This window comes from Capra hircus, chromosome 20 (assembly GCF_001704415.2).
Source record: "Capra hircus breed San Clemente chromosome 20, ASM170441v1, whole genome shotgun sequence".
Taxonomy (NCBI): Eukaryota; Metazoa; Chordata; class Mammalia; order Artiodactyla; family Bovidae; genus Capra; species Capra hircus.
In genome coordinates, this window is record NC_030827.1 from 1,138,369 (window position 1) to 1,164,206 (window position 25,838).

At 41.6% G+C, this 25,838-nt stretch overlaps 1 protein-coding gene across 1 annotated transcript in view; it reads right to left on the reverse strand.

Moving 5' to 3' along the window:
• Positions 1-25,838, reverse strand: part of SLIT3 (slit guidance ligand 3) — a 719,548-nt gene that overhangs the window by 632,115 nt on the left and 61,595 nt on the right. Inside the window, exon 3 of the mRNA XM_018065519.1 lies at positions 24,783-24,854. Coding sequence (XP_017921008.1) covers positions 24,783-24,854 — 72 coding nt within the window. The remainder of the gene's footprint in view (positions 1-24,782; positions 24,855-25,838) is intronic.

Here is a 25,838-nt window from a genome sequence, read left to right on the forward strand (position 1 = left end):
AGGAAGGAGAAGTGGTGTTTTTGGCTTGGGGTATAAGACCTCAGGGTGTCAAAAAGCCAGTGAGTGAGACTGCAGCCATTTGGTTCGCTTGGTCAAATGGTTCTCTTTCTTAATTCACAACTCTTGGCCTCTGAGGATGATGAAGAGAAGAAAGAGAAGGAAGGTCCAGGAGGAAGACTGAAGATGGGCAAACACCATGTGAAACATTTCAGCTAGATGGTGTCATAAGACCCTGTGAAGTGGATTAACGGAGTCATGTGACTTATGAATTTAACCTGTGAGTGAACCAAAGTGTAAAGTGAAAGTCGCTCAGTCGTGTCTGACTCTTTGCAACCCCATGGACTATACAGTTCATGGAATTCTCCAGGCCAGAATACTGGAGTGAGTAGCACTCACTTCTTTTTCACTTCTCCAGGGATCTTCCAAACCAGGGATCAAACCCACGTCTCCTGCATTGCAGGTGGATTCTTTACCAGCTGAGCCACCAGGGAAGCCCAAACAAAGTGCAGCCACTCAGCAAAAATTAAAGAAGAAGGTGAAAAATATTAGGTGCAGAAGCAACAGTTAGAACTGGACATGGAACAACAGACTGGTTCCAAATAGCAAAAGGAGTATGTCAAGGCTGTATATTGTCACCCTGCTTATTTAACTTATATGCAGAGTACATCCTGAGAAACACTGGACTGGAAGAAATACAAGCTGGAATCAAGATTGCCGGGAGAAATATCAATAACCTCAGATATGCAGATGACACCACCCTTATGGCAGAAAGTGAAGAGGAACTAAAAAGCCTCTTGATGCAAGTGAAAGAGGAGAGTGAAAAAGTTGGCTTGAAGCTCAACATTCAGAAAACGAAGATCATGGCATCCAGTCCCATCACTTCATGGCAAATTGATGGGGAAACAGTGGATACAGTGTCAGACTTTATTTTGGGGGGCTCCAAAATCACTGCAGATGGTGACTGCAGCCATGAAATTAAAAGACACTTATTCCTTGGAAGGAAAGTTATGACCAACCCTGATAGCATATTCAAAAGCAGAGACATTACTTTGCCAACAAAAGTCTGTCTAGTCAAGGCTATGGTTTTTCCAGTGGTCATGTATGGATGTGAGAGTTGGACTGTGAAGAAAGCTGAGCACCGAAGAATTGATGCTTTTGAACTGTGGTGTTGGAGAAGACTCTTGAGAGTCCCTTAGACTGCAAGAAGATCCAACCAGTCCATTCTGAAGATCAGTCCTGGGATTTCTTTGGAAGGAATGATGCTGAAGCTGAAACTCCAGTACTTTGGCCACCTTATGCGAAGAGTTGACTCATTGGAAAAGACTCTGATGCTGGGAGGGATTGGGAGCAGGAGGAGAAGGGGACGACAGAGGATGAGATGTCTGGATGGCATCACTGACTCAATGGCCGTGAGTCTGAATGAACTCCGGGAGGTGGTGATGGACAGGGAGGCCTGGCGTGCTGCGATTCAAAGCGTCGGACACGACTGAGCGACTGAACTGAACTGAAGGTCCTACCAGCCATTCTTCTCAATGAACCTGTGCTACCAAGTGACCCTGAATGAGAGATGTGAACCACCTCTCAGTCCTCATGGCATGCTCACAGTCAGCCCATTTTTGGTGATGAGGATTCCAGAAGTCCACCATATTTCTTAATACAAAATGGTCCCTAAGCGTCTTGTTTTTGAGCGAGAGAACCATCAATACTTCTGCATATTTTCCATTTTGATCTTTCACACCAACTTAAGCTCCTGTTTAGAAGGCAACTCTAATCAACAATGATGATCTCCAATTCACAGATGGTATTGAGCTATTAAAAAACATTCTCAGTATTACTCAGCCGTTAAAAAGAATTCATTTGAATCAGTTCTGATGAGATGGATGAAACTGGAGCCGATTATACAGAGTGAAGTAAGCCAGAAAGAAAAACACCAGTACAGTATACTAACACATATATATGGAATTTAGAAAGCTGGCAATGATGACCCTGTATGCAAGACAGCAAAAAAGACACAGATGTGTATAATGGACTTTTGGACTCAGAGGGAGAGGGAGAAGGTGGGATGATTTTGGAGAATGGCATTGTAACAGGTATACTATCATGTAAGAATTGAATCGCCAGTCTATGTCTGACGCAGGATACAGCATGCTTGGGGCTGGTGCACGGTGATGACCCAGAGAGATGTTATGGGGAGGGAGGTGGGAGGGGGGTTCATGTTTGGGAACGCATGTACACCCGTGGTGGATTCATGTCAATATATGGCAAAACCAATTTAAATTTAAAAAAAAAAAAAAGAAAGAAAGGGAGTCTAGACCTAGGCAGGTCTACCTCAGACAGACCAAAGATATTTTAAACAGAATGTCCAACCATTGACAGAGGTGAGCCTTTTACACATATAACTAACTGCTATTACAGAATAAATTTTTTTTCATTCATTAAAAAAAAAAAAAACATTCTCAAGGCCCATAGCTGGTAAGTGAAATGAAAAGACTGACCCAGGTTCAAATCCAGATCTATCCTAAAGCGAGAGTCCATACTTTTCAGCTCATCCTCATTAGGCTAAGTGTCTACCACACAGTCACTGTAACTAAATTACAGATGAAGGGCCTGCGTAAACTTCCAGAGAGCAGATAACTCACCCTGACTGACCCCAGATGCATCACTCTTTGCCAAACTGGTGGTCATGATGTATTACTGTTGCTGTTTAATCACCAAGTCATGTTCGACTGCTTGTGACCCCATGGACCATAACCTGCCAGGTTCCTCCATCCAGGGGATATCCCAGGCAAGAATGCTGGAGTAGGTTGCCACTTCCTTCTTCAGGAGATCTTCCTGACCCAGGGATCAAACCTGTGTCTCCCGCACTGGTAGGCAAATTCTTTACCACTAAGCCGCCAGGGAGGCCTGGCATGTTGTATACGCCTGTGTGATCTTTAAGTCTTGGTTCAAGTGACGCCTCCTTGGTAAAGCTTTTCCTGACCGCACCAATAATTGGTCACTTCCTTTATACTCTTGAACCTTCAATATCTGCCGTGTTCAAAGACACAAGTGTACACATTTGCCTTCCTAGCAGACTGTAAGCTCCTTGAGGACAAAGATTTCCTTGTGTTCTTCTCAAAAACTCTAGTATTAACAAACTCGCGCATCAAAGAAGCTCAGGAAATGCTTGTTACATGAAACTGTCTAATAACAAGATGAAAAATATGCCTGCAGGCTCCCTCTGGAAGTGGGTGGCTGCAGTGGGGTAGGTGGTAGAGGAAGTTGCTGAAAGGAAGTACGAAAATCTTTGTCTTAGAGATTGCCCAGGACCACGCAAGCAGTCTTTTTCTTTGTTTCAGTCCTGTTTAAAGACTGAAGTGAAACACTTATGAGCACTTGTGACAAGCCAGATACGATCCTGAATTCTTTGCATGAATGCTATTTAGTTTTCTGCAACAGCCCTATGAGGCACATATACAGACGTTTTATAAATGAGGCACCTGAAGCTCAAAGAGGTTCATTCATTTCTCCAAGGTCAGACACTGTGTACATGTGAGCCAGCAGGTGAGCGTTCAGCTTCCTTCCTGCTTGGCTATACTTTCTTTCCATGTAGCTACTGAAACGCCTGCCATCACTAGCTCTATATTCCTAAGTCTTGTTCTCCATGGATCCAGCCCCATCTTTTACTATATGACAATCTGAAAGGTTTAAGTCTGGGTCTTCCAACAGCCTTCTCCTCTTCTGCCTTAGACCTTTCAATGCATACTCAGTTACTCACTCATGTCCTGCCAGGCTCCTCTGTCCACTGGATTTCCCAGGCAAGAATATTGGAGTAGGTTGCCATTTCCTCCTCCAGGGGATCTTCCTGACCCAAGGATTGAACCCATGATTCCTGCATCAGCAAGTAGATTCTTTAACACAGAGCCACCTGAGAAACCCCAGACCTTTTAATGCAACTAGAGAGAAGGGAGCTTGGTGGAGGGAATCAAGCTGGGTTGGGTGACAAAGGCAGGCCAAGAGTCTTGCCTGGGCCTTCTAACAGCTCTGAAAATCTTCACTAGGTCTTTTCTTTCCCCCTACGTCCTTAGTCTTATAGCTTCCCCCCAGTCTGTCTTGTAATTCTTAAGGAGACAATAGAGAAAATATTCTGAGATGGAAGTTTTGGGTTTGTTTTTTAATAAGGAATAATAACATAAACCAATCAAAAATCTGTCAACAGTGGTCTTTCTGTTGTTGGCAGCTTATACCCACACAGACACTGGGTTTTTTTGTTTTTTGTTTTCCTTTTTAAGGACTTAGAGTGATTTAAGTGTTGACACCACAGGCGATACATTTCACAAAGAAAACTCTGTCCATAATTCTGAGTTAATAACAATGCTCAGGCTTTGATGTTGATACAAATGAGGCCAAATGGAGAAAAAGCCATATTCACGGGCAGTTTGAGGGTCTAGCCTACAAATGAGAAGCTCAAGGGACATAGCGTGTTAGTGATGGTAGGAAAAGCAGAGGTCTATCTACATGGAGCAAAATAGTTCTTGCAGTAATTTCTTTTTTTTTTTCTACACCTATGCATTTAAAAATATAATCTAATTATTTAATTCATATGTGATTAAATGTGAACTCTAGGTTAGAGCTAAGGGCACCGTTTCTGTTTTGCTCTTTGGAAAAACCGAACTAATACCAAGGCAACTCAAGCCCTCAAACGCTGCATGCTGAATTAACATTTCATGGAAGTCAAATTGTTCTCTGGTCTGTTTCCTTGTCTGCAAAATGACAAAACTGAATAATACAATATCTCAATCTCCTCCCAGTTTGTAGCTGTGATTTTTTTTTTTCCCCTAGCTCCTGAATTCAGAATAGTCCTGGATTCAAATCTCAAGTATGGCAAGTTACTTTAACTTTCTGAGCTTCAGATATTTTTCCTTTGTGAAAAGGGCATGATTATTTAAAAAAAAATACATTAAAACTTTTCCTTATCAAGAAAATGTTAAAAATACAGAAAAGGAGAAATGTGTTTTGAGCATTCATACACCTATCACTTAAATTCAACAGTTGTTTTCAATTTGCTATATTTGATTCTGTCTGTCTTCTTTACCAAACCATTTCAAATTATCAACATCAGGGCACTGGATCCCTATATACTTCAGCATGCATCCCGCCCCTCCAAATTAAGGAGATCCTCTTATTTAACCAGGGTACCATTACCATGTTTAGTAAAATTAATAATTCCCTAACATTAACTGACACCCAGTCCAGTCTCAGATTTCTCCATTTGTCCCCAAATTTTATTTTATACATTCTTCTCTCTAAGCCAGATTTCAATTAAGAGCCATGTATTTAAAGTTCGATCTTACACACCTGTCTCCAAATTCTCTTTTTAAAATAATTTTTGAAGTGTAACATATTTATAGGGAAGTGCACAAATCAAAACTGTGTGGCCTGAAGCATTTTCACCATGTGAAGAAATCCATAAAACCTCTACCCAGATCTAGAAACAGAGGCTGATATACCTCAGAAACCCCCTAAAGTCTCCTACCATTTACAACCCTTCAAGGAGAAATACTACCCCAGTGTTTAATACCATCGCTTGCTTTTGCCTGTCCTGAAGATTACATAAATGGAATCAAGCAATATCTAGTATGCTCTGCTTCTGCCACTCATTCCGTTTCTGAGATTCTTCACGTTGCCCCACGTAGCAGCGGTTTTTCTGTGCTGTTTCCCTTCTCCATCAGTCTATCCGATGGTATGACTATATCTCAGTTGACTTTCTTCTTCTCACGTGGGTGAGCATTTCATTTGTTTCTGGTCTGGGGCTACTACAAATAGTGCTGCTATGACTATCCCTATGTATGTCTTTTTGTGGGATATAAATCCAGGAGTGGGATTACTGGGTCATGGGGCATGTGTATCTCCTGCCGGAGCTGCCAAAGAGTTTTCTGGAGTGATTGTATTGAGTCCCACAGCAGTATATGATGGATGGAGTTTGTCTCACATCATTCTAAGTGTTCCTAACAGTTCTGATGAGTGTGTGATGTATGTCACTGTGGTTTATCTTCCATTTCTCTCAAGACTGATGACACACTGAGCATTTTTTCGTGACTGTTGGCCATTCAGACATCATCTTTTTTTTTTTGAAGTACCTGTTTGAAACTCTTAACCACTTTTCTACAGTCATTTTTCCTTTTCTTACCGGTTTGCAGAAATTCTTTATATATTCTTGATGTAAGTTTTGTCAGTTACATGCACTGTCAATATCTTTAACCACTCTGACATGTCTTTTTCACTCAGTTGGTGAGGTGTTTTGATGAATAAAAGTTATGTATTGTAATGTAGTCCAAGTTACCTACCTTTTTCCTGTAAATTTAGTGCATTCTGTATCCTGCTTAAGAAGTACCAAAGCCACGAAGACAGCCTACGTGATGCTCTACAAGTGTTATTATTTTACCTTTCATGTATAACTGATTTTTGTGAATGTTATGAGCCAGAGGGCAAGACAATTTGCTTTCCATATCCAATTAATCTGCCACAATTTATTAGATCATCCATTCCAAGCTGCTCCACAGTTCCGTCTTTGTTATAAATCAAGTACCTTCTGTTACCTGGGTTGTCTATCTGTCTTGGCTCTTCTTGGCCAACTGCATTTTCATATAAACTTTAGAATAATTTTCACAATTTCCACAACATGTTAGCATTGGAACTGCCCTAAATCTATATATCAACTGGGAGAGAACTGTCAGCCCTGAGATATTGAGTTTTCCAATCTATGAACATAATGTATTGCTCTATAAATTTGAGTCATCTTTCATTTTTTCCAGTAATGTTTGCTATTTTCAGTGTTAAGGCCTCACACATCTATCATTAGACTTATTCCTGGGCAGTTGATATTTTTGGATGCTGCTATACACATTATTTTAAAAATTTCTTCATTATTTGTTATTGGTATATAGAAGTTACACTGATTTTTGGTACACTGATATTGTGTCTAGTGACCTGAGGAATTCACTTAGGAATCCTGATAGTTTATCTGCAGATATTTTCATTTTCTATGTATTTAATCATGTCATTTATATTTTTCTGTTCTAATCCTTATACCCATTCTTTCTCTTTTCTTCCACCTTTCCTCCTCCTTCTTTTTTTTAAAGTCATGGCCAGGACCAGGATTTCCAATACAATGTTAAATGGCAGTCATGACAAAAGATGTCTCTCTTTAAATATTTCACAATTAACTATGATGCTTGATTTAGGATTTTTTAAAAAGAAGTTACATTTTATTCTTATTATTCTAAATACTTTAAAATCATGAATTGGTGTTGAATTTCATTAAATACTTCTTTCTGCATCTATGGAGATGAAATGACTTTTTTCATCTACTCTGTTAACAGGATGAAATACATTGCTGTTTCTGAACTAATAGAAATTTACTTCTTGTTCGTGTTACAGCCGCATGCATGTCAGCAGGGACTCGGAATTCTTTCACTTTGTGTCTCTGCCTCCTTCAAGTTCTTGGAGTCCTGTCAATTTAGCCAAAATAGAGGAAGAGGGCCAGGACGGAGGGTCATGGAGAGCAGAGCACTTCCATTCTGATTCCATGGAACTCCAAGCTTCAGGGACAAGTCTCCACTCACCTTCCAGGAGTTTGGGAAGTATAGATCTATCTGTCCTTATGCCAACACCTCACCAGTCTTTCGGTTGTATGAAACCTGCTCTCTGGGAGATTTCTTAAGAAGGGCTCCATGAAAAACACAATGCCTGAGTTCCAAAATGCTCATAACAGTTTTCCTGTAGTCATTACTTTTGAATATATGTAGGGCTAGGGTTCACATTTTACAAAACTTCTGCTTCACAGTTTATTTCCTTAAAAATTATTCAACTGTATTCTGGCTTTGGTGTCAAAAATATACTAGCAATCTGATTTTCGTTTTCATTATAAGTGTCTAGTCAACTGAATGCTCAAAGATTTTTTTCCTATATACCCTGAGATAACTATGATTCAGAAAGACACACATACCCCAGTGTTCATTGCAGCACTACTTACAATAGCTAGGACACGGAAGCAACCTAGATGTCCACTGACAGATGAATGGGTAAAAAAGACGTGGCACATCCATGCAATGGAATATTACTCACCCATAAAAAGGAACAAATTTGAGTCAGTTGAAGTGAGGTGGATGAACCTAGAGCCTGTTATAGAGAGTGAAATGAGTCAGAAAGAGAAAAACAAGTATCATATATTAACACACATATATGGAGTCTAGAAAAAAATAGAAAAAAGTCCATCTACAGGGCAGGAATAGAGACACAGACCTAGAGAACAGACTTATAGGCACAGTGGTAGAAGGAGAGGGTGGGATGAATTGAGAGAGCGGTATTGGCATATGGACACTACCATGCGCGAAACAGACAGCTAGTGAAAAACCACTGTCTAACACAGTGAGCTCAGCCCAGGGGCCACCTAGAGGGATGGGTGGGGGTGGAGCTGGGAGGGAGGCTCGGAAGGGAGGGGATCTATGTATACTTATGGTTGATTCGGAAGGAATGATGCTAAAGCTGAAACTCCAGTACTTTGGCCACCTCATGCGAAGAGTTGACTCATTGGAAAGGACTCTGATGCTGGGAGGGATTGGGGGCAGGAGGAGAAGGGGACGACAGAGGATGAGATGGCTGGATGGCATCACTGACTCGATGGACGCAAGTCTGAGTGAACTCCGGGATATGGTGATGGACAGGGAGGCCTGGTGTGCTGCGATTCATGCGGTTGCAAGGAGTCGGACACGACTGAGCGACTGAACTGAACTGAACTGAACTGAACTGATGGTTGATTCTAGGTGTTGTACGGCAGAAACCAACACAACATTGTAAAGTAATTATCTTCCAACCAAAAATATATTTTTTTAAAAAATAAAATATAATGAATGCAGAATACAAAATAGTTTTATTACTTTTAAACTATATTTAGTTTATATTTAAAGTATATTTAGTTTTAAACTTGCAGGGACTATTTTCCAGGCATTTGGTTTCCTTTCAGTATGTACCTTCAAATCATCTTTTATTTCAAAAAAATGTTCATTACTATTAGTTTAGTTTTGTTTTGCTCCAGTGCTCTAGTTTTCTTCCTCAGAGGTTCATATTGTAAGTGTATTAGAACTTCTTTGACTGACTTCTGTATCTATCACTGCTCCTTAAATTCTTTTTACTTCCCTATTTGTTTCTTATTGATTTTAAAAAATACTTCTTTACATTTTCCTTTTCTCTTAAAGTGTTATCCATTACATGTATCTCCTCTTGAATTCCATGTACGTAAGTATTGCTGTTCAGTTGCTCAGTTGTGTCCGACTCTTTGCGGCCCCATGGACTTCAGCATGCCAGGCTTCTCTGACCTTCAACATCTGCATGAATGGATTTTTGGTGTAAAACAGTAAGATTTATTTTGCTCATGAATCTGTAATTCAAGCAGGGTTTGGCATAGTCAACTTGAAAAAAAATAATAAATGTTTTATATTAGAACAGATTTAGGTTTACCTGGTGGCCCAGACAGTAAAAAATCTGCCTCCAGTGCAAGAGAAATGGGTTTAATCCCTGGGTCAGGAAGATCCCCTGGAGAAAGGAATGGCTACCCACTCCAGTGTTCTTGCCTGGATAACTGTATGATCAGAGGAGCCTGGTGGGCTACAGTCCATGGGGTCAGACACAACTGAGTGACTAACATCTTCACTTTTTTCAAAAGTTTAGAAGGTAGTACAGAGCAATTTCATATACCTCATTTCTAGTTTCCTCTATTATTGACATCTTACATTCATATAGTACACTGGACAAAATAAACTTATACCGATACATTATTATTAACTAAAGTCAACACTTTAGTAAGAGTCCCTTAGTTTTTACTTCTGTCATTTTTCTTGTTTAGGTGCCATCCAGGTAGCCCCCATTACATTTAGTTGCCAGGTACTCATAAGCGCCTTTGGCTGTGAAAGTTTCTGACTTCTTTTTGATGACCTTGACAGCATTGTATTCACATGTGTTTTAGAATAGCCCTCAAGTGAGATTTGTCTGATGTTTTTCTCATTAGACTGGAGTGATGGGTTTCTGAGATGAAAATCACAGATGTAAACTGCTATTTTTATTATATCCTATCAAAGACACATACTATCAACATGACATCACTTTTGATATGGACCTCAATCACCTTGCTAAGGGAGTATGTCATATTTCTCACTGTAAAATTACTATTCCCCACCCCTCTCCTCTCATACTTTTTGGAAGGAAGTCACTGTGGCAAGCCCACACTTAAGAAGTGAAGAGTTACACTCCACCTTCTTGAGGGCAGAAAATCTACATAAATTGCTTAGAATTCTTTTGTGTGGGCAATCTCTCCTCATATGTTTATTTATCCAATCATTTATCTATATTAGTATGAACTCATGGATATTTATTTTATACTTTGGTTATAATCTAATGCTAATTCATTTTATTGGTCAAATTACCCATAGTTCCTGTCCGTCTGTATCAACTGAAAGTATCTGTCAACATATTAGGTTGAACATTTGTTCACACTGATGTCTCCGATTCGAATCCATCCCTACATGGATCACTACAGCTTTCCCCACTGCTTGTCTATAAATGCTCATTGCAACAGTGAGAAACCTGCCGCACCGTCCATCGTTTAATTCCAATACACACGTGTCAGCCACAAATCGGCACTTGCCCTGGGTGCTTGCCATCTCCCTCTACAAGGATTCAATTATGTGCTGCTGCAGCTGCTGCCCTTCAGCAGCCCAATAAGGAGTTCAAGGTGGAGAGCAGAAACGAGCACTCTGTGCTCAGGGAAAAACTGGCAGAACAGGTCTTCAAATAGTTAGGTATTCTCAGGAGATGATTCTATGAGCCCAATTCTTGTATCTCCTCATATCTAGAAAAGCACTAAAATCCTTCACAGTGATGACTGTTTCTCATGACTAGCAGAAGCTTCATGAGACCGGGGGAAACTTTCTAAAAAATAAATGTGCTTGATTGCATGAATTCCCCCTTTACCAAAATCACATATATACTGTCCTTCCCCCCATCTCTCTGGAGTAATTTCTCAGAGCCATCTGAGGTGCTGTCCCCCACACTGCAGTCCTCATATTGTCCCAAAGAAAACTTAGCTCATGACTCTCACATTCTGCATTTTTAAAGTCAACACATTTTTTGTAATGATTCCAGAATTGTTCACCCATACTCCTGTGGGAAATAGCTCTGCTGACTAGGGTACAGTTCTTGTGTGCTTTTTTTTTCTTTCTTTTTACTGTAGTCTCACAGAGTCTACTCATTTCAAATCTGCTTGTTGTTGTTCAGTGCTAAGCCATGTCCAGCTGTTTGTGAGCCCATGAACTGCAGTGCACCAGGCTTCCCTGTCCTTTTCTGTCTTCCAGAGTTTGTTCAAACTCATGTCCATTGAGTCAGTGAGGCCATTCAATCATCTCACCTTCTGTTGCCCCCTTTTCCTGACTTCAATCTTTCCCAGCATCAGAGTATTTTCCAGTGAGTCAGCTCTTCCCATCAGGTGGCCAAAATATTGGAATTTCAGCAATAGTCCTTCCAGTGAATATTCAGGATTTATTCCCTTTAGGATTGACTGGTCCTTAGAAAAGGCAGAGGAACCACAGATCAAACAGCCAACATCTGTTGGATCATAGAAAAAGTCAGGGAATTAAACAAAAAAAAAAGTCTACTTCTGCTTCATTGACTATGCGAAAGCCTCTGTGTAGATCACAACAAACTGAGCAAAATGTATTTGTGTCAGCACCTTTCCCCCCATCACATTCAGTGAGGCTGACTCACACATTCATCACAGTGTGTACCCTATTGTGGGATCCTCCAATTTCCTAAATGATATTTTCAATTTGCATGCATTAAGGTTCACTCATTTGTTTAAATTTATTTGGCTCTGCTGGGTCTTAGTTGTGACATGGTATGTGGGATTTTCCATCTTCATTGCAGCATGTAAGATCTTTAATCACAGCATGTGAACTCTTAGTTGCAACATGTGGAATCTAGTTCCCCGACCAGGGATTGAACCTAGGCCCCCTGCATTGGAGAAAGAAGTCTTAGCCACTGGACCACCAGGGAAGTCCCACGGTTCACTCTCTGTGCTCTCACATGCCATGGGTTTTGATCAATGCCTATGTCGTGCATCCACCGCCTCAGGGTCACACAGCATAGGTTCCCCATCCGCAGTCCCCACTCTCCCATGCTTCGCCTATTCGACCCCCCACCCTCTCCTTAAGCCCCTAGCAACCACTGATAGGGATTGCAAGATACAGTCGTGTTTAACTTTTTAAGAAACTGTTAAACTGTCCTCCAAAGTGACTGTACCATTCTGCTTTACCACCAGTAATACCCAAGAGTCTCTCGTGCAGTGATGAGTAGTGTCGTTTCCAGCACTGTGGCCATTCTAGCAGGCGTGCAGTGGTACCTCACTGTCTAACATACTTTGGCCACCTCATGCAAAGAGTTGACTCATTGGAAAAGACTCGGATGCTGGGACGGATTGGGGGCAGGAGGAGAAGGGGACGACAGAGGATGAGATGGCTGGATGGCATCAACTGACTCGATGGACACGAGTCTGGGTGAACTCTGGGAGTTGGTGATGGACAGGGAGGCCTGGAGTGCTGCGATTCATGATGTCAAAAAGAGTCAGACACGACTGAGCGACTGAACTGACTGAACTGAATGAAAAACCAATGTTCAGGATGTTTTAACTGCTTATTTTCCATCTACATATCTTTGGTATAATGGCTCTTCAAATCTTTTGGTCAATCTTTCTTTTTGGTGGGTAGGAATGTGTTTTCTTACTGCTGAGTTTTGAAAGTTCTTCGTATATTCTGTGTGTTGTTGTTGTTGTTTAATTGCTAAGTCATATCCAACTCTTTGGGACCCAGTGGACTGTAGCCCACCAGGCTCCTCTGTCCATGGAGTTCTCCAGGCAATAATACTGGAGTGGGTTGCCCTGTCCTCCTCCAGAGGATCTTCCTGACCCAGGGATCAAACCTGCATCTCCTGAGCTCTTGCACTGACAGGCAGAATGTCTACCACTTAGCCACCAGGGAAGCTCTTTATATTCTGTACACAAGTCCTTTATTAAGATACAAGTTTTGCAAAAACTTTCTCCCCGTCTGTGATTCATCTCTTCATTTTTGTAGGAATTCCTTTCTCAGAGCAGAAGTTTTTAATTTTAAAAATGTTCAACTGATCAATCTTTTTCTTACATGTATTATATTGAAAAATTCATCCTCAAACCCAAGTCATGTAGATGTATTCTCTCCTGTCTTCTTCTAGAAGGTATATGATTTTACATTTAGGTCTATGATCCATTGTGAATTAATGTTGCATAAGATATAAGGTTTCTGTCTATGTCCCATTTTCCGCATATAAACATTGAATTGTCCCAGCACCATTTGTTGAAAAGACTATTTTTTTCTCCTCTGTCTTTGCACCTTTGTCAAAAATCATCTATTTTTGAATGGGTCTATTTCTGGGCTACGTATTCTGTTCCATTAATTTACACATCTAATATTTCACAAGTACCATGCTGTCTTGATTAGTGAAGCTTTATAGTAAGTCTTGAAATTGGATAGTGTAATTCTTCCAAGTTTGTTCTTCTTCAGTACTGGCAGTATTTACTTTGAAATGACTTATTTTATTTCTAAATCGTTTCTTGAGTTCATTGCCCTTCCTTTCAAATCCTACTCTAATCATCTAAGTTTTAACAATTCAGATTTATGTTGTTCTTTTACAGTTTATAAGATCTTAAATTTGTGTAGCTAGTTTTGAACTATTTCCTATTACAGTTTTCATCTGTTTGGTGGGTACCTCTTTCTCGCATGTTTTCACTGTTTCTAAAGAGATTATTATGTTTCTTATTCTTCAGTTTTCTTATAAAAATTTTTGTATGAGCTTCAATCATAATCCTCTTGGTTGCTTACTTCTTACATGAAAGAAATTCCCTGTAGTTTTATGAAGGATAGGTGGGAAGTGATAGCTTTTTAGCTTTAAGAGTCTAGAGAGCTCATTTTCGGGTTTTTTGGTTGCTGTTTGTTTGTGTGTATGCGTTTTTGGTTTTTGTTTGTTTTTGTTTTGTTAAACTAATGAAAAACATGGCTTTGTATTTTCTAAGATCTGCCTCTTCTGGTGATTTCTAACACTTTCATCACAAAGGCCTCTTTTCATTTCTGCTTTTGCTCCTGTTCTGACTGACTACTCCCAAAAGTTTCTTATCAACGTTAGGCCCTTCTTTGGAAAACAGCCTTGTTTTTATTAGTTTGAAGAGTTTTTAGGACCCAGAATACTCCAAGTACTATCACATCATGATTCCTTTGTACTTATCACGAATTGGATTTAATCAAACGTCCTTCTAAATTGGCAACTTTTCTCAGTTTGATCTGGAAAAGGTCAGTTTTCATTCCAATCCCTAAGAAACGCAATGCCAAAGAATGTTCAAACTACTGCACAATTGCACTCATCTCACACACTAGTAAAGCAATGCTCAAAATTCTCCAAGCCAGGCTTCAACAATACATGAACTGTGAACTTCCAGATGTTCAAGCTGGTTAAAGAAAAGGCAGAGGAACCAGAGGTCAAAATTGCCAACATCTGCTGGATCATCGAAAAAGCAAGAGAGTTCCAGAAAGACATCTATTTCTGCTTTATTCACTATGCCAAAGACTTTGACTGTGTGGATCACAATAAACTGTGGAAATTTCTTATAGAGATGGGTCTGGTAAGACTACCTGACCTGCCTCTTGAGAAACCTGTATGCAGGTCAGGAAGCAACAGTTAGAACTGGACATGGAACAACAGACTGGTTCCAAATAGGAAAAGGAGTACATCAAGGCTGTATATTGTCACCCTGCTTATTTAACTTATATGCAGGGTACATCATGAGAAATGCTGGGCTGGAGGAAGCATAAACTGGAATCAAGATTGCCAGAAGAAACATCAATAACCTCAGATAAGCAGATGACACTACCCTTATGGCAGAAAGTGAAGAACTAAAGAGCCTCTTTGTGAAAGTGAAAGAGGAGAGTGAAAAAGTTGGCTTAAAGCTCAACATTTAGAAAATGAAGATCATGGCATCCGGTCCCATCACTTCATGGCAAATAGATGGGGAAACAGTGGAAACAGTGGCAGACTTTATTTTGGGGGGCTCTAAATCACTAGATGGTGACTGCAGCCATGAAATTAACAGACACTTATTCCTTGGAAGAAAAGTTATGACCAACCCAGACAGCATATTAAAAAGCAGAGACATTGCTTTGCCAACAAAGGTCCATCTCGTCAAGGCTATGGTTTTTCCAATAGTCATGTATGGATGTGAGAGTTGGACTATAAAGAAAGCTGAGCACTGAAGAATTGATGCTTTTGAACTGTGGTGTTGGAGAAAACTCTTGAGAGTCCCTTGGACTGCAAGGAGATCCAACCAGTCCATCCTAACGGAAATCGGTCCTGACTGTTCATTGGAAGGACTGATGTTGAAGCTGGAAGCTCCAATACTTTGGCCACCTGATGCAAAGAGCTGACATTTGAAAAGACCCTGATGCTAGGAAAGATTGTAGGTGAGAGAAGGGGACGACAGAGGATGAGATGGTTGGATGGCATCACCAACTCAATGGACATGAGATTGAGTAAACTCCACGAGTTGGTGATGGACAGGGAGGCCTGGTGTGCTGCAGTCCATGGGGTCACAGAGAGTCAGACACCACGGAGCGACTGAACTGAACTGAACTTAGTTTGATCACTGTGTTTTCCAGTGAGTATGTATTGGTAATTTTAGGAATCTCCTGTCCTCAAGTTCTTCTTTCTACTTTCTCCCACACAGATGAGGCAACACAACAGAATTATACCCATCAACTGTGCCACTACCGCCCAGCTTTCCCTAGGGAGGTGGGTGTTTACTGGGATATTTTGTCAACAAGTTTTATTGTAGATGTTGTCTGTGTGTCTTTGCTTTTGCTATCCTAGTTGTTCAGCATGTTTTGAAGGGAGGAATGTTCAAATGTTTAACCTTGCCTTCCTTGAATAAGCCAAACTTTGCTATAATATAGCCTTTTTGGGTATTGCCAAATTCATATTGCTAATATTTTGTTAGGAAGTTCAAATAGATACTCATGAAATATGCTGTATGCAATCCATACTTTTATTTTCTCTTGAAATGCTTTGTTGGGTTTTGCTATAAAGGTTATGCTCTCCAAATGACTAAAGTTGATTTTCTTTATAGAATAGGTTTATGTTAAATTGATACTATTTATTTCTTAAAACTTTGGTACAATTTACTGATGAAGCCATCTGAGCTTAGACAGTTCTTAGGGAAATATTTAGATTAAATTAAAGGTTTATTTCATTTAATTAAATGCTGGGAGGCTAATTACTTTACAATATTGTATTGGTTTTGCCACACAGCAACATGAATCTGCCACGGGCGTACACGTGTTCCCCATCCTGAACCCCCCTCCCACCTCCCTTCCTGTACCATCCCTCCGGGTCATCCCAGTGCACCACCCTCAAGCATGCTGTATCGAACATGGACTGGCGATTCATTTCTTATATGATATTATACATGTTTCAGTGCCATTCCCCCAAATCATCCCACCTTCTCCCTCTCCCACAGAGTCCAAAAGAATGTTCTATACATCTGTGTCTCCTTTGCTGTCTCACATACAGGGTTATCGTTACCATCTCTCTAAATTCCATATATATGCATTAGAGGTGGATGAAACTGGAGCCTATTATACATAGTGAAGTAAGCCAGAAAGAAAAACACCACTACAGTATATTTCATTTAATTTAAAATAAAGGTTTAATTAGATTTAGGATTATATATATTTTCTACTTCTTGTTTTAGTTTTTAATTTCACCTGACCTGCCTCTTGAGAAACCTATATGCAGGGCAGGAAGAAGCAACAGTTAGAACTGGACATGGAACAACAGACTGGTTCCAAATAGGAAAAGGAGCACATCAAGGCTGTATATTGTCACCCTGCTTATTTAACTTATATGCAGAGTACATAATGAGAAACGCTGGGCTGGAAGAAACACAAGCTGAAATCAAGATTGCCAGGAGAAATATCAATAACCTCAGATATGCAGATGATACCACCCTTATGGCAGAAAGTGAAGAGGAACTAAAAAGCCTCTTGATGAAAGTGAAAGAAGAGAGTGAAAAAGTTGGCTTAAAGCTCAACATTCAGAAAACGAAGATCATGGCATCCGGTCCCATCAGTTCATGGGAAATAGATGGGGAAACAGTGGAAACAGTGTCAGACTTTATTTTTTTGGGCTGCAAAAATCACTGCAGATGGTGACTGCAGCCATGAAATTAAAAGACGCTTACTCCTTGGAAGAAAAGTTATGACCAATCTAGATAGCATATTCAAAGGCAGAGACATTACTTTGCCAACAAAGATCCATCTAGCCAAGGCTATGGTTTTTCCAGTGGTCCTATATGGATGCGAGAGTTGGACTGTGAAGAAAGCTGAGTGCCGAAGAATTGATGCTTTTGAACTGTGGTGTTGGAGAAGACTCTTGAGAGTCCTTTGGACTGTAAGGAGATCCAACCAGTCCATTCTGAAGGAGATCAGTCCTGGGTGTTCTTTGGAAGGAATGATGCTAAAGCTGAAACTCCAGTACTTTGGCTACCTCATGCGAAGAGTTGACTCATTGGAAAAGACTCTGATGCTGGGAGGGATTGAGGGCAGGAGGAGAAGGGGACGACAGAGGATGAGATGGCTGGATGGCATCACCGACTCGATGGACGTGAGTTTGAGTGAACTCCGGGAGTTGGTGATGGACAGGGAGGCCTGGCGTGCTGTGATTCATGGGGTTGCAGAGAGTCGGACATGACTTAGCGACTGAACTGAACTGAATCTTTAAAATCCTTGAAATAAAGTTCTTCAAAATTTGCTCTTACTATCATTTTAATCTTTGAAAATCCATACTTATGTCCCTCATTTTATCCTGCATATCAGTAATTTAATCTTCCTTGTTTTTTGCTTTCTAATAAGCCTTGTTGGTTTTTATAATTTTTTCAAGAATGAAAGGTTGATTTTTTAAAGGTTTCTATTTCACATATTCTGCTATTACTCATTTTCTTCCTTCTGCTTTCTCTAGTTCCTTGCGTGTGTTCACAGTCATGCAGTCATATCCAACTCTTTGTGACCCCATGGACTGTAGCCCACCAGGCTTCTCCGTCCATGGAATTTTCTAGTCAAGAATACTGGAGAGGCTTGCCATTTCCTATTCCAGGGCATCTTCCCAACCTAGGGATCAAACCTGTGTCTCTCTGCATTTCCTGCACTTTAGGCAGATTCTTTACCACAGTGAAAGGGAGATGCTCCTTACGTCTTAATAAAGATATTTTAATAAAGAGTTTAATCTTACTTCATTTAAAATAGGTACTATATGTAAATCAAATAATATGCTTAAAGGCTATAATTTTCCTCTAGGCATGACTTTAGCTGCAATCCATACTTAGTGATACGCTGGATGTTTATTAACATTCTAAAAAATATATCCAATTTCCATCGTGAAGTGTTTTTTGACTCACAGATTATTTACAGGAGTATCATTCAGTTTCTAAATATTTTGAAATTTTCTACTTACTGTTTTTTTGTTGTTGTTGATTTCTGAATCTCTACTGTGGTCAGAGAAAATGCTCCTTACGATTTTAATATTTTGATAATTGTTGAGACCTGCTTTCCAGACCAGTATTTCATAAAAGTTCTACACAAATCTGAATAAATGGCTGTTCTACACTTCTTGGTTGGATTGTTCTCTTTGTTTCAAGTAGGTCAGGTTTGTAAACCTTGTCATTAAAATATTCTATACTGTTACTAATAATTTTCTCTGCCTGTTCATCAATTAAAGGACCTTATCTTAAATGATTAGAAACTTGTCTCTTTATCCATTTAGTTTTGTCAATATTTGTTTTCTGTATTTTCAGAATATGGTTTTAATATACACTATATATAGAACAACAGACTGGTTCAAAATTGGGAAAGGAGTACATCAAGGATGTATATTGTCACCCTGCTTATTTAACTTATATGCAGAGTACCTCATGCGAAACGCTGGGCTAGATGAAGCACAGCTAGAATCAAGCTTGCCAGGAGGAATATCAACAACTTCAGACAAGGCAGAAAGCAAAGAGGACCTAAAGAGCCTCTTGATGAAGGTATAAGAGGAGAGTGAAAAAGCCGGCTTAAAGCTCAACATTCAGAAAACTAAGGTCATGGCATCCAGTCCCATCACTTCATGGCAAATAGATGGGGGAAAAGTGGAAACAGTCACAAATGTTATTGTCCTGGACTCCAAAATCACTGTGGATGGTGACTGCAGTCACAAAATTAAAAGACACTTGCTCCTTGAAAGAAAAGTTGTTATGACCAACCTGCTGCTGCTGCTGCTAAGTCGCGTCAGTCATGTCTGACTCTGTGCGACCCCATAGACGGCAGCCCACCAGGCTCCCCCGTCCCTGGGATTCTCCAGGCAAGAACACTGGAGTGGGCTGCCATTTCCTTCTCCAATGCGAGAAAGTGAAAAGTGAAAGTGAAGTCGCTCAGTCATGTCCGACTCTTCACGACCCCATGGACTGCAGCCTACCAGGCTCCTCCATCCATGGGATTTTCCAGGCAAGAGTACTGGAGTGGGCTGCCATTGCCTTCTCCAGACCAACCTAGACAGCATATTAAAAAGCAGAGACATCGCTTTGCCTACCAAAGTCTATATAAGTCAAAGCTACAGCTTTTCTAGTATTCAGGTATGGATGTGAGAGTTGGACCACAAAGAAGGCTGAGCACCAAAGAATGGATGCTTTTGAACTGTGGTGCTGAAGAGGACTCTTAAGAGTCTCTTGGACAGCAAGATCAAACCAGTCCATCCTAAAGGAAATCAGTCCTGAATATTCATTGGAAGGACTGATGCTGGAGCTGCAACACTTTGGCCACCTGATGCAAAGGGCCGACTGACTGGAAAAGACCCTGATGCTGGGAGAGACTGACAGCAAGAGGAGGACAAGGTGACAGATGATGAGGTGGTTGGATGGCCTCCCTGACTCACTGGGCATGAGTGTGAGCAAATTCCAGGAGATAGTGAAGGACAGGGAAGTCCGGCTTGCTATAGCTCATGGGGTCACAAAGAAGTCGAACACAACTTGGAGACTGACAACAACTAATACATGTATGCGTACTACACAGAACAGTATGTCCAGTGCAGACTGGCTGTACCTCCCTGACTGATTATGAAACATCCCTCTTTACCTCCACTAATGTTTCTTGTTTCGAAGTTCATTTTATCTGTGTTAGCTTTGCTACATCAACCTTCTGCTGGTTAGTGTCTCCAGCGTCACCGTCTATCCTCTTCTCTCTCTTTCCGCCTAACGTTCCTCTTTTATAAGAATCATATAATATTGTTTTCTTTCAATCCACCCTGACAATCTGTGTCTTTTAAAGTATTAATCATTGTCATACAAAATAATCATGATATATTTGTATTTAAATACATCATCTTAATATTTGTTTTCTTTGTCTCCTTTTATTCTGTGTTCCTTTTTCTTTCCCTTTATCCCTTATTTGAATTAGCCACATTTTTTGATATCATTTCTCCCCCTACTAAGTTGTATTTTTTATTATCCTTTTTAATAGCTATCTTACAGATTATAATATGCATCATTCATTTAATAAAGCAATAAACATCAGCACCACTATCACTTTCTGCATAATTCAAAGATCTTCAAACACTTAAACTCCATTGACCTTCCCAATTTTTGTACTACTTTTTCCACCCTAAGCTTCTTCTAACGCAGAACAGTCAAATCCCATCTCCTTCATAATACTGACTTTTTGAACAGATCAGGGCAGTTATCTTGTAGAATGTTCACAGGATTTACTTGTTTTCTCCTGGGTTTATTTAAAAACCTGCTCCCCTATCCTGTATACTTCCTCACAATCAGAAGCAAGCTCTAGCTGTTAGATTTACAGTAAGCATATTTAGTCAATGCTTGGAAGTTTATATTTTGACACATCAGGAATGTGACCATTCTAGCCTCATAATGTTACATGGATTAAATGAGATGGTCTTTATCCTTACTAAAATGGCATCTGATGCGTAATAGTGAAAGAAGAGAGATTCTCAACCTCAGCACTAACAACATTTTGGGCTGGGTAATTCTTTGTTCTGGGAGCATTGGAGGATGTTCAGCAGAACTCCTGACTTCTACTCATTATATGTCATCAGCATCCTGCAGCTGTAATAAGGAAAGACGTCTCCAGATATCGCCAAGGGTCCTCTGGTGGGAAAAACTGGTCCCAGTTCAAAACCACTGTATTTGCTAAGTAAGCACTACAAGTGCTTACTATTAGTATCATGCTTTGCACAAGGCTTTGAGAGTAACAGTTAGATGGGATGCAGTTCCTCATTCGACATATTCATAGTTCTGGGGATAGACAATCAGGCAAGTAAGAAATTAAAACACGGCATAAAGGCTATCATATGGACCAACATGTGTAGTCATGAGGGAAGGAGCACCTCACTCAATCTGGGGCAAGGGTCCTTTCATGGAGAAAGAGAGAATTGCTCTCAGCAGAGACCTGAAGGATAGAATTCTCTCCCTTTTCCCCATAATCTCTGAAAGAGATTACACCAATAATGACCATCTCAAATGAAAATAAACATTACAAAAATGTTACAGTTTTCAGCCTCCTTTTTAGAGTATGATCAATAAAGATTATTCTACTACGAAATACAGAGACAGAGGTAAATTAAGCCAGCAGTTGGGAAGATCCCCTGGAGAAGGGGATGGAAAGCCACTTCAGCGGATTCCAAGTATTCTTGTGGGAACATCCCATGGACACCAGAGGAGCCTGGTGGGCTACCGCCCATTAGCTCACAAACAGCTGGACACGACTGAGCAACTAACAGCTCACTTGCGCTTTCTCAGCCTAGGGATGCAAAGGCGCAAGCAGCCATCCGCCTCTTCTGTTATTAACAGCACATACACTGGGGGCAGACTGGACATCCCAAACCCGGTAATCACTAGTCAAGACACACTAGCCATCTCTCTCTCTCTCTCACACACGCACCCCGATGCTGAAAGGCTTTCAGTGAGGGCGCTGTCCAGCTGTGCACACTAGTCCGGCTGCCTCTACTTCCACTCTTCTCCCTGACCAAGCGTTTTTCCACTCACTTGCAACAGAAGTCAGAGATGATCTGGCTGTTCGCTAAGCCTGTTTCCTCTACTCACAGCACATACAGCTCAACAGTTTTCTCAGCCTCCCCTGTGGCCATATGGCTGAGTTTCAACGCAAGGCATCTAACAGCAGAAGTAATATGTAGTCCTTCCCGTTCTTTCCCATGTAAACCTCCCGCTCGCAGTCCTTCCTACCGCTTTCCTGTCCAGTGGCTGGATGCAGACGAATAATGGCACCTCAGAAGCCAAGACTTAGAGACGGCAGAGTGGAGAAGCAGAAGCAGTCCTTGTCTCCAAGTCTCCCCTTGGAGGAGAAAAGCCCAGCAACCAGGAATGCCCACACCGGGCTTTCTATGAATAAGAAGTAAACTTCCACCCTGTAAAGCCATAAAATTTGAGTGTTTATCTGGTACAACAGCTAGATGACTTTCCTAATACACCAGAGGAGAGAAACAGCCAGGTTTACCCTACAACCGTAATCCTCTCAGTCCCCCAGACATGCAAGATATTTCAGCCACACTCACCAAGCCAAAGAAAAGTGCCTTTCTCTAGACTATTGCACTGATATTCCCCAGAGTTCAGTGGGTGTGTGAGAGGCTGTTTGCAGGGCCACTGCTAAAGATCACACTTCATCTCATGTCCGCAGCACAGAAATAGGAAAGGACGTGGGCTTTGATGTCAGACAGATGTGGCTTCGAACCTGGCTCCCCCTCGCAATCCTCTGGCTTCATCTCCCTCAGCCTCTGTTTCTTCATCTACAAAATGAGGGTAATCACACCTCACAGGAATTTTGTGGGGATAAAATAACAGATAGTATGTAATATACTGGCCCAATTCCCAGCATGTCCAAAGTGCTCAATTAGTTCCTTCCCAGCAACCATGATATTAATGAATCGGGAATTTATTTACACTTCTAATCAGCAAGAAGTGGCCTCATGACAAAGGATTTTGCATTTATTCATCCATGTAAATGTTGAGTATTTCATACAAAGGAAGCAAGTTCAACAGATATTTTATTTTTTTCCTTGGTCTAAATAAGGAGAAGAGTTAAAATTTTAAGAAATGAAGCCCTGGTGGCTAAGACAGTAGAGAATTTGTCTGAAATGCAGGAGACCTGCGTTTGATCCCTGGGTCAGGAAGATGCCCTGGAGAAGGGAATGGCAACTCACGCCACTATTCTTGCCAGGAGAATTCTATGAACAGAAGAGGTGGTGAGCTACAGTCTGTGGGGTCACGAAGAGTTGGACACAACTGAGCAACTAACGCTGTCACTGTCAAAGGTATAAACAGTGGCAACATTCTTTTTTTTTTTAATCTATTTTCCCTTGTAAGAAATTAATGTCCTATTTTCAAACCAACAACAGTGGAACATATGTTGACCTTTGACCTAGAACGAAAACAATGAATGAGACAGTTCATACCGCAGAGTGGGGAGTAAGGATTTTGCTGGGTAATATCACTTCCCTTTCTCAGGTCACCCCAGATAGAATGACTCCAAGAGAAAAGAAGGCAAATGACAAAGCTGGAGAATCCCAGGGACGGCAGAGCCTGGTGGGCTGCCGTCTATGGGGTCGCACAGAGTCGGACACGACTGAAGCGACTTAGCAGCAGCAACCAGTCGTTGGCAGGCCCACCGCTATAGATAAGACAGGTAAATCTGGGAAGATCCTTCCAGGTCAGTTGGAGGAGCAGTGTGCTGCTACAGCCTCGCCCCCTGAATGAAGAATGAGGCTGAAATACCAGGTCAACCGGGATACAGAAGGAAGCATGGAAAGAGCCGCCCACCAGCGTGACTAAGTGCTCTTGGGGACAATCCCCTCTCCAACGGCACAAAGCAAATATCCAGATGCTATGAGCTGCCAGATGTGATTAACCGAGGAAAGGTGACGCTGCCCACTCAGCTATCTGAGGAGACTCCTCATCATGGTGACCCAAGAGTTTTCTGCAAAAGCATTAACAGAACAAATGGGGGCTCCATCCATCTCCCGTCTCCACTCCCTTCTATTCTCTCCCTCTGCCAGAGTCAGAACGGTGAGCTATTTTTAAACCACTGGCAACACAATCTCTCCTGGAAGTATGGGGGCTTCCTGACGTGGGCTGATGCTCCCTCAGAGGAGACGCAGGCCCCCTGCCTGTCCGTCTTCTCCCAGGACAGTGGGACAGAGGGGCCTGAAGAGGAAGCCTGCCCTCCCTGCACAGGAATAGGGAGCATCTGATGCTGGTTTCCACTGCAGGGATAACCAACTGCGGTTATCCCACACATACACTCAACGAACTTCTTCACCCACAAGGGGGAAGGCTGAGGCTTGGGCAAGAACCAGCCCCACGCACAGTTACCCAGAGACAGCTCAAGGCTGGGAGGCAGAAAAACAAGCTCCAGATGCCAATTCTAGCATCTTTTAAAGAAAAAAAAGATTAAGTGGATCTCAGTGTCTCTTTAACAGGCATCCAATATGCTCTAAATATAATAGCAAACATTTTATTAAACATTGGAGCTTCTTTTTTTTTTTTTTCCTTAGAGAGGCCACAATGAAGCCAATTTACAAACAAATAAAGCTTTTCAAGAAAGGGGGCTGTGTGTACTTACAATCGCTCCAGCTGCTTCAGATCCTGGAAGGCACCTCTCTCGATGACGCTGACCTGGTTGTCTTCCAGATGCCTGGAACCAAAGAGGTAGCAATGGTCAAGGAAGAACAAGGCTCACGGGGTCGCGTACTCGGCTTAGGGCCATGCGGGCTTGGTCACTCAGCCCCTCCCGTGACCCTCTGAGGCCCACCCCTCCCCCACAGGCGGGATCAGTCTGGTGGGACAAGATCCTGCACATCCCAGCTTGGTGCCACGGTAACCAGGGTTTCGCCGCCTGCACACTTCTACCTGACAGATTGGTTTCCATGCCTCTATTTTAAGAACGTTCTCAGCAAATGTCCTCCCCCCGTTAAGCGCTGCAGGATGTCGCACAGAAAAATAAGAGGTAAAAGCTGCTTCTTATAAAAAAATAAAACCACACATATATTCGGCATCTCTTCCCTCGGAGCTCCCTCCTCCGAAGAGTCAAAAATACTTCATTGAAAGGGCTTTCTCTGCTCACTCCGTCTCTGGGTCACCGCGAAGGAAGGCTGAAGCTGCTGTCAGGTGTGCCAGGACGCCCACGTGCCCCGGGCCTGTCTGCTCCCAGCGTGAAGGTGATGGTCACGAAAGCTAGGTCCCCCCAGCCATGAAATCTACCCATCTCCAAAGTCCTTCAGGCAGATGATTAAAAGTTTGATTCATGCATGTGGCATATCCTGAGAACTGAATGTACAATGGAACATTTGTTCCCCTAAACTTAAAAAAAAAAAAAAAAAAAAAAAAAAAAAGGCAGCTTAAAATGAATTAGCTTAACAGTAGGGAAGAGAAGAGATGAGGCTGCCTGGTTTCCATCCAGGGCTGCCCCTGGTGGTCGAATGGGACTTAGCGAGGATGCAGCTGTGACTGAAGATATTTCTTCGGAAGGTGGAGTTTTCAAAGGGCTGCATGCTCCTCTGGATGAGGCAGAAGGAGAGGCGCCCTGAGGCACCTGAAGGAAAAGCAGAAGGAAGGAGGAGCAGCCTTGGAGAAGCTTGGTTTTCACTTCAAAAACGACTCCATGCCTGCCAGCCCTCCA